The sequence below is a fragment of the Triticum aestivum genome, chromosome 3B, assembly GCF_018294505.1.
Source record: "Triticum aestivum cultivar Chinese Spring chromosome 3B, IWGSC CS RefSeq v2.1, whole genome shotgun sequence".
Lineage (NCBI taxonomy): Eukaryota > Viridiplantae > Streptophyta > Magnoliopsida > Poales > Poaceae > Triticum > Triticum aestivum.
In genome coordinates, this window is record NC_057801.1 from 669007737 (window position 1) to 669018146 (window position 10410).

The following is a 10410-nucleotide window of genomic DNA, read 5'->3' on the forward strand; positions in this document are numbered from 1 at the left end:
CATTAAATGATGGCAAGATATTGCAGCAGTAGGAAATGTTTAGAGTAGGATCTTTAAGAAATAATAACAACGTTTTTTTGCGGGGGAAATAATAACAATGTTACTTACCATTTTTCTTATGGACGAGTCTTGGTAATGATTTTCTTTAAGGCACATTAAAGGCACACAAGCTTGGCAATGAGCATTTTTAAGAGAGAGGGGCATGTTCTTGTTATGTCCTCCAAGCCGTCAACCGCAACTATCTTCTTCAAATTAGCAGGAGTCTTGAGAAACTGAAAGCATACCTCCTTCAACCGCAACTATCTTCTTCAAATTAGCAGGAGTCTTGAGAAACTGAAAGCATACCTCCTTCAATACAGAACAGTTATGTTGCTCGGCTAGAGTAAGAATAGTCGTCACCGAGCCCACGTCTATGTGTTGGCACAACTTCTCTTCACAAAGTACTTTCAGCCTTTCAAGATCATATCTATCCGCCGCTTCAAGCAAGTGTTGTAGCCACAACACTTCTTGGTCTTCCCTTTCATCCTCCAACGTGTCTATCGCCATCTTAGGCAGTGAATCGGTGTAAATAAAGCTAAGCAATGCCTTAAACACATTTCCTTCCATGTCTTCTATATGGATGATGCCTCCTATTGTGCCCTCTTTCATGGGGCCAAATAGCTCTGCTCTGAAGACCGTAGACCGAGCTGCGAGCACGCACCGGTGGGCAACAAATGTGTCATCTCCAATCTTGAATGTCACATCAGCTTCCTCCTCAGACTGCAAGAGGTCGCTTATATGGTGTTGGATACAAGATGTCGGTACCTTAATGAAGAGATCGACGGTGGAGGCAATGGTAAGGTCACATCGGATGGTGAAACAATCATCATTTAGATGGTTTGATTTCTCAAGGGCGTCTCTTTTCGCGAAATTAGGGTAACCCCAACATCGATGGTTGTCGGAAAAGTTTGTTGGCTGGACTCCACGAATATGGGCTGAATCTTGCATCTGACGCTGGTCGACGAAACTAAATTCGTACAACACCTTAAACTCTGCAACATCTTCATCAAGAAGATGAAGATAAATGGATACATAGTCGGCGTTCTCTGAGGTACGGCCGTTAGGATAGTATCTGATGTCCCAACGATGACCTCCTACCATGAAAGGGAGAGAGTCGATCACCATGCCAGTAGGTGTAGTGGCTTTGGTACGTGAGTAGGCGGTATCCACAAGCAGGTGGTGCCCACTGGATGCGACGACGTTGACGGCGTGGCCGATGGCCTTGCCGCCGCAGACATGCCAGCAAATGACATGGCAGGCACGCAGAGCGCAAGTTCGTACAGGTCTCGTCTTCTCCTCGCGCGTCCGAGTTGCGGAAGCTCGATCGACGCTCCCGTACGATCGAGTCACCGGAGAAGAGAACACAACGCACGCCGTAGGACAAAATGAGTCCCGCTTTGGTACAACCCCCCACGTAAAACGTATAAAGGGTAATCTGGACTTTTCACATGGTATACCCACTTTGGACGTATGATAAGTTGTATGTATGATGTATGTACTCCTATTGGGCCGGCCCAAGAAGGTGGCCGCAGTAGCGGTCGCACCTAGGGCAGCGATATAATAATCACTAAAAAGGAATAAAGAGTGGCCTTGCCGCCGCAGACATGCCGGCAAATGACATGGCAGGCACGCAGAGCGCAAGTTCGTACAGGTCTCGTCTTCTCCTCGCGCGTCCGAGTTGCGGAAGCTCGATCGACGCTCCCGTACGATCGAGTCACCGGAGAAGAGAACACAACGCACGCCCTAGGACAAAATGAGTCCCGCTGCTCCCGTACGATCGAGTCACCGAAGAAGAGAACACAACGCACGCCCTAGGACAAAATGAGTCCCGCTTTGATACAACCCCCCACGTAAAACGTATAAAGGGTAATCTGGACTTTTCACATGGTATACCCACTTTGGACGTATGATAAGTTCTATGTATGATGTATGTACTCCTATTGGGCCGGCCCAAGAAGGTGGCCGCAGTAGCGGTCGCACCTAGGGCAGCGATATAATAATCGCTAAAAAGGAATAAAGAGTGACCTCACCACGATTCGAACTCTGCGCCTCTAGCTCAAAAAGTCCAGCTGCTAACCAGCTAAGCTGAGATGCCTTGTTGACAAATAAAGGGCGTGTCATTTTAAGAACTAACTACAATGGATAATCCGGGTAGTTTTTGGACTTTTTCATATTGTTCTTGGAAAATCGTAATTTTTTTAAATGAGTAATGTTTGAAAATCCAACAATTGTTTCAACAACTCTAACAAACTTTGAAACAATCATGTTTTTAGAATTTTATGACAGGAACCATTTTTTAAAATCCTAAACATTTTCTGAAAACACGCTGACATTTTTGGAATTTACAGAACAAAACTTGTTAACGGGAGTATTTTCGAAATTCTAAACAATTTTTTCAAAGCGTGAACATTTTTTGAAATTCCCAAAGATTTTTTGAGTTTTGAGAAAAAAATTCTAAATGGGAACATTGTGAATAGTTTTCACAAAAGAATAACCTTTTCTGAAATAGACAATTTTCGATGGATGGTGTTCGTGTAGGCCAAAATGGTCCGTATGAGAGCATGTTTTTTTTGCATCGTCAAATGACCCCAATAATTTTCCATGAACATATATAACCAATTCAAGACACCATGCCTACTTGTTTGAGTTTTCGAATTTTTCTGCATTTTCTGGAGTTTTCTCGGTGAAAAGCGACCAATAAATGGACGGAGGTGACGCAACTTGCATACGTGTCGAAAATCATTAAACCTGACATGAATGCCTATCATGTGCATGCCCACCCGATAGAAAAAGTTGGAGTCATTTCATGCATGTCCAAAAATAAACCATGTTTAACAGTTGTTCCGGCAGGCGAGAAGGGTCTGATGAGAGTACGGGGACATTTTGTGAAATTCCAGATCAATTTTTATTATTTATATTGAAAAAAACTTAAATGGCCAATTCAAGGCATCATGCCAAGTTGTTTGAATTTTTGACAATTCTTGCATATTCTAGAGTTTTCTTGTTGAAAAATGGCTGATAAATGGTCGGACGTGATGCAACTTGCATATTGTGTCGAAATTTGTTCAAACCTGGCATGGATCCCTACCATGGGCATGCTCACCTGCTGGCAAAACTTGGGGTCTTTTCATGCATGTCCGAAAATATACCATGTTCAATATGGAGGGTGTTCAGGTAGGCCACATGGGTCCGTATGAGAGTAATTTTTTTTGGCATCTTCAAATGATCCCAAATTTTATCCATGAGCTTATATGATCAATTCAAGGCACAAACCCAAGTTGTTTATGTTTTTGACAATTCCTGTATTCTCTGGAGTTTTCTCAGTGAAAATGATTGATAAATGGCTAGACATAACGCAACGTGCATACGGTGTCAGAATTCATTCAAACCAGACATGGATGGCTACCATTCGCATGCCCCTCTGCTAGTGCAAATTGGTGTTATCCCAAGAATGTCCAAAACTAGACCATGTTCAATGAAAGATGTCAGTGTGAGCCCAAAGAAAACGTGTCCAAAACTAGACCATGTTCAACGGAAGTTTTGGTGGCTCTTCATATTTCCTTAAAAGTGTTCAAAATGTTGTTCGAAAAAAATTCTTAACATTTTGAACTAACATATCTCCTTCAATTTTTCGAAATGTTCATGCTTTTAAAGAATGTTGTTCAATTTTTTTGAAAAATGTTCATGCTTTTATGCAAAATGATTTTTTTCAAAATCTGTTCAAGTTGTTCAAAAAATGTTGGATTTTGAAACATTATCCAATTTTTAAAAATTCATTTAGAATTTTTAACAAAAGTTCAAAAAATTGAAAAGGTGCATGGATTTTACGTTTTTGTATTCTACCTTGGTGTTACTCCCTCCATTCGGTTTATTGGGTCCGAGAGCCAGCAAAACTCGTACTACCAATCTACCATGTTTATTATTCTCAAAAAAAAATCTACCATGTTTACTAGGCTGCTGCATAGTTTCTAAAAAAAGGCTGTTGCATTTAGGCACGTCACTTTATTCCCTTGATTCCAGCGTCTCTCCATGGAAGCTAGCGCATGGTGCTCTTTGATTGGATCAGGCAGTAGGCATTGCATGTACGGTTAGTTAATAGGCCTAATTAATAGCGGCAATTAGCTAAGAGATCTATTTTCAATTTCTCTGCCTGTGTGATTTTTTTGGTCTTCCAGTTTCTGCTGAATTCTTAAGACTGTACGCTCCTGTTTATTCAAAAGCACTAGTTAGCTCCATTGGTGAGCTACTCAATTTTGTGTACAAGAGGTGCGTGGTTCGATTCTTAGCGGGTGCAGGCACTTATTTTCTGACTTTTTACATCTCCCGTCGCGCTCCCTACAGCCGTCACCAAATGGGCCGGCCCAGTAAAGGGTGCCTCACAGCGTATATGTTCAGGACTATTTTTTTTTTATTTTTCTTTTTGGAAAAAGGGACTTGCCCCAGCCTCTGCATCAGAAAGATGCATACGGCTCATATTATTAAAAGGATAAACCAGTAGCATAGTACCGAAAGGTCATAGTAGAAACTATAACAAAATCTGTAAATAAGAAAAGCCCAAAGCCACAACCAGCTGGCAAAACAATAGGATCAATACATGTCTATCCTATTACATGACCGTCATCCAAACCGGTTGAAAAATGTATGTGTTCAGGATGTATTTTAAAGAAAGACAATCCTATCCTTTACTATGAAGGGGTATCAAGAAATCTCGTGCGTTGATGTGTTTAGAGGATTGTACCGAAGCAGAAACGGGACAAAATTTGCTACAGTTCTGCCAAAGTAGCCAGAGTTTCCTGTTTCCTTATTTTTATGTGCCTCGCTGTTCCCTCGATGGTATGTACGTACAACGTACTCTATGGCGCGCGAACATGCAACACCAGAACGCACCCGGGCTCTAACCTGAGGGAGACGGACAAAGGAACCCGCGCAGTGTATCAGACGTATACAAACAAGAAACAACTTTAGACTCTCGAGATGAAGACACGGACACGTCTGGTTATTTGGAACATCATTGCTCGTTGGTTTTGGAGTACGTTTACGCGGCTGCATGCGTTTGGGAAGCAAAAGCTGTGGCTTTATGGTCCCGGTCTCTCGAGGGCTGGAACATAGATAAGGATGGCAATTTTACCCATGGGTATGGGTACCCACGGGTATTGTATCCGCATGGGCAGGGTATGGATACAATTTTATACCCACGGATAGTACCCATATCCTACCCATTAAGTCATGGGTAGGGTACGGGCATAGCCTTTTACCCATGGATATACCCATACCCTACCCATTTATGACATGTGAACCTTACCTGTGATTCACAATTGTATCTATGTTAATGTTATGTCATGAGCTTGTGAACATATGTTAAAGTTTTTACCAATTGTTAATTTGATTTGAGATAATTATCATGTACTAATCTATCTGTTATTGAGTTGAGATCAATATTATTTTAGTCAAATGTGCTATAGATGAATGTAAAATTACGAATTAGTTGTGTACTATTTGATCTACTCGTTGGGTACCCAATGGTTATGGGTACCCATCGGGAATGGATACAAGTAAAGTTTCATACCCATGGGTATGGGTATGAGTAGAATATTATACCCATTGACTACACGGGTATGGGTATGGTATTGCTTTACCCGCCCCATATACCCTACCCATTGCCATCCTTAAACATAGATGACCAGTAACATGAACATAGTTTGATCGGTCGCGCCTGGTGCAAGATACTAATCCATTTTTTTTTCTTGTGTATGTAAATAACCGAATATCATAAAATTGTCAAGCCAGTGGAACATATAAGTCCATCCGATTGCCAAGCTGATAAGACCGTAATAAAATTACATAAAATTGACTGCATGTTCTGAAATTGGGACAAATACTAGTATGAACCATCACTAATAATTCTTAAGCAAAGCAAGTTTGACAATGATATAGTATTGGAGAACAGAATGGCGTCATGTAGCTAGACAGTCCAAGCTGGCCTCCAGCGCAACAAACTTTTTTCTACCTCAGCTGCCGCGCCTGAAGAAAAGAAAAGAAAGATGGTTGATGTCGTAGAAATGACAGTGTAAAACATTATCTCTAAGAAACGGGAATCAAGGAAAGATGCACACAATACATCCAACTAAAATGTCTCTATAACACATCATGAAGGCATATCAAATGCTGTCAACAAAGTCATACTGCAAACAAGAAACCATAGTTTTAAATAGCGGGCTATGCCTCTTAGCATCGGACCTCTTCAAAACACTATAACATGCTATAGCGGATTATTTAAAATGTTTGTTCATGTGTTTAGACTAGGATCCATTGACGGAGGACCCCTTCTAAAACATACTGTCTTTGGAAAATATACAGGAAAAACTAACCATGTGTGTGTGATGATATTAGGAAACAAGCTTGGCAATGAGCTCTTTTAGAAGAGAGGGGCAGGTTCTAGTTATGTCGTCCAATCCGTCCACGGCTATTATCTCTTTCAAATTAGTGGTAGTTTTGAGAAACTCAAAGCATACCCCTTTCAATCCACAACAATTGAGCTGCTCGGCTTGAGTAAGAATAGTTGTCACAGAGCTCACATTTATTTGTTCACACAACCTCTCTTCACATAGTGCTTTCAGCCTTTGGAGATCATATCTATCCGCCGCTGCAAGCAAATGTTGCAGCCACAATGTTTCTTGGGCTTTTCCTTCATCTATTGTGTTCATCTCCATTTCGGGCAGTGAGTCAGTGTAAATAAAGCCAAGCAAGGCCCTGAAAACTTTTGATTCCATATCTTCGATCTGTATGACGCTTGCCATTTTGCCCTCCTTCATGGGGCCAAAGAGCTCTGCCTTGAACACCGCAGACCGAGCCGCGAGCACGCACCTATGGGCAGCAAACTCTTCCTCGCCAACCTTGAATGTCACATCGGTGCCCTCCTTGGACAGAAGGAGGTTGCTGATATGCTCATGTATTCCTGAAGGTGGTACCATAATAAAGAGATCAACGGTGGTGGCAATCGCAATATCACATCGGATGGTGAAACAATCATCATTTAGATTATTTGATTTCTCAAGATCTTGTCTTTTTATGAAATTGTTGTAACCCCAAGATGTGCTTGGGCTGGAGAAGTCGTCTGGCTTGACTGCAAGAATATATGACGAATCTTGCTTCTCATGCTGGTTGACAAAACTAAAATCGAACTTCACCTTCAAAGTCCCTGTTACACTTCTGTCAACTAGGCGCAAAAAGAGAGATATGGAGTCGGTGCACTCTGGGCGGTCGCCATTAGGATAGTACTCGATGCGCCAACGATGGCCTCCCACCATGAAATCGAGTGAGACGATCCCCGTGCCAGTAGGTGTGGTGGCTTTTGTACGCGAGTAGTTGCTAACCACAAGCAGGTGGTAGCCACTCGCCGTGGGTACGTTGATGGCGTGGCCGACGGCCTTGCCGTCGCCCACGATAGACACACCGGCAAATGAGATGGCTATTGGGCAGAATGTAACAGAATCTGAATCTGATATGGGCTATGTGCCGAAGTGCCGAGTACTGTATAGCAGATTAGCACTCGCACTCAAGAGATTGAATTCGTAAGGACTATGATACGGCCGCCCGATTTTCACGATACCGGTAGGAATAGATGCAATTTCCAAAGCAATTGGTTCAAACTGCAGCTTTGAAAACCTCCAACAAGAAATCCTTCTCACGATCCAAGTATTATAGCAATCTTAACAGAGTTCTTCTCACGTAGTGCAAACAGAAACAGCGATCAGCCAACTAGTCCTTCGTCAGCACAGCAGCAAGAGTAACTCACCACTAAATCCAGTGCTTGGTTTGCCGGATGCATGCAGGCTCGACGCAACAACGTGCTAGCGCCGTCGGGGTCAGGCGGCAGCTAGGAATCGATCAACGATCCCGGCGGGTGGAAGCAAACTCTGAATAAACCGCTTGCCCTAATTCATGGTTGGCGGCAGCCCTGCATAGAGGTCCTATTCCCCGACCTAGGCGCCGAATACCCTTTTTTTAAGGGGGGCTGATGGGCGCCGGCGCGCCGGCCCAAATTTGGGCCGGTCGCTGCGCGGCCGTCCGATCTAGCAGGCAACAACCGTTCGATTCACCCCTAATCATCGTCTCCTTCCTAGTCTTCAGTTTCAGATCCATTCATCAATGCGGGATGTCTCTGCCCCGGCCACCGTGTGCGTGCGCCCCCGGCGAGGCGCAGCAGCACCCACGTCCTCCTCATCCACGCCGCCGCTCGTCGGAGCACTACCAGCTCGTCGCCACACCCTCCCTCATGCACCACCATTGTTGCGTCGCCGTTGCAGCTTGCAACCTTGCCGCCTATCGTCGTCGACTAGAAGCCTCGCGTTGCAGCTTGCAACCTTCACCATTGTAGCCTCGTCGTCGTTGGGTAGCAGCCTCGCCGTTGCAGCTTGCAACCTCGTCGTCATACCCTCGCCGTTGCAACCTCGCCGTCGTCGCCGTTGAAGCTCTTTTCAAGGCCGGTTGAAACATTCTACATTGTTGGTTGCAGCTTTGTGCTGTTGGCAGTGACCAGCTCTGACATCTGTCGTCGTGGATGAAGCTTTTTGCGACGCCGTTTGAAGCTTTTTTCTGTTGGCAGTGGCCAGCCCCGGCGTCCGTCGACCACTGGTTGAAGCATTTTGTCACACCTGTTGAAGCTTTTGAAGACCACGGTTGTAGCTTTTCGTTGTGGCAGTGATCGGCTCCAGCATCTGTCGTCGCTGGTTGAAGCTTCTACCACGCCGATTGTAGCTTTCTCAAAGGCAGGTTGCAACATTGGAGTTGTCTCTGGGTGCTCGCTGCTCCGGTGAGATTGCTCCCTGTAGCGACGGCTTGTAGTCGCCCTCAGCCACCGTCTGCCCCAAGCTCATAAGCCATGGCAGCCCTGACCTGTGAGCTCGCAGGCCATGGCCCCATGTCATATAGCAGCACGGAAGAAACCTTGAGGCGGAGCACTGTGAAAGAAGGAAGAGGATAAGGTTGGGATGTGAGGCGGAGCACAGTTGGATCGCGTTTTCATCCAACGCGCGTCGTGCGTCCAGCCGAATCACTCGGCTGTCGTACGCGCCAACGTTTACCTTTTCTTAGAGAACACATGGACTAGCCATGAAACACGCAACCCCCTGTCTCTTCCGCGCATGATTTAGTCCAGCACAAGTGCGGGGGAGGGGCCCCATAGTTTTTTTCGTTTCTTTTTGTTTGGGATTTATAAAAAATCCGAAAATTTTAAAAAGTTCTGAAAATTCAAAAAATGCTCAGGAATTTGAAAAAACAATGTTTGGGAAATAAAAAACAAATTTCCATGAATTCAAAAAATGTTTGTAATTTTGAAAAATGTCCACGAAGTCAAAAATTGTTTGCTGATCCAAAAAATGTTCATGATTTTGAAACAATATTCTTAAAATCGTAAAATGTTCATGACTTAGGAAAAATAGTGTATGCAAAAAATGTTGGAAACTTGAAAATGATTGCAAAAATTAAAAGAAAAAGGAAAAACAAAGGAAAAGGAAATGAAGAAGAGAGAAAAATAAAAAAAAATCCGGTTCAGGGAAGATTCTAGAACCTTCCAAAAATAGATAAAATAAATCAGAAATGTGCGGGCCCATACAACATCGGTAGCGACCTTGGGGGGGGGGGTATACGTTTGGTCGCTATCCTCTGTGCTACGCGGGGAATAGGATCCGGGAGCCTGTATAGTAAAGTGGCACACATAGCACATGATGGACACAAACACTGGTAGAAAAAGAGGCTTCCGTCCAGCCCCATTAGTCGCGAAACTGTAGGAACCGCGACTAATGAAGTCTTTAGTCGCGGTTCGGCAGACGAACCGCGACCAAAGGCCTGGGCCCAGGGCGCTCGGTGGCCAGCTGGTGCACGTGAGGGGCTTTAGTCGCGGTTGGCCAGGCCAACCGCGACTAAAGGTGCCCAAAGGCCTTTAGTCGCGGTTGGCCAGGCCAACCGCGACTAAAGCTCCTCCCCTATATATACCAGTTCAGCACGCTCACTTAGCCATTTGGTGCCACTTCTCTTCACAAGCTTCACAAGGGGGTGTAGGTTTGCTTTTGGTTCCTCTTATGCACACAAGGTGTTTGATGAAATGCCCCAAGAGGGTGAAACAAACATGATATGAAGTGTTGGAGCCACACTTGAGGTTCCTCATTTATTTTTTCCTCCTCGATCGCGGTTAGCAACTTGAACCTTTCATGCATGTGTGTCATTGATAAAATATGCATGTGTGTTGTTCATTGTTTAATTTCTATTGTTTATAGCTAGTTAGTTTAACAAATGCATGATGGTTAATTATATATTTTATATTATAATAATGCAGATGAATCGGCAATGGATGTACGGTAACCGACTCTCCCG

General features: G+C 44.1%; 1 protein-coding gene across 1 annotated transcript; it reads right to left on the reverse strand.

Annotated features, from left to right (window-relative positions):
* Positions 1 to 155: 155 nt before the first annotated feature.
* On the reverse strand, positions 156 to 8471 carry LOC123067673 (uncharacterized). Its single transcript, XM_044490370.1, has 4 exons — positions 8354 to 8471; positions 6463 to 7537; positions 346 to 1105; positions 156 to 284 (listed from the first exon to the last, which is right to left on the reverse strand). Exons 1-4 carry the CDS (start codon positions 8469 to 8471, stop codon positions 156 to 158), a joined length of 2082 nt encoding a protein of 693 aa, XP_044346305.1.
* Positions 8472 to 10410: the final 1939 nt, after the last annotated feature.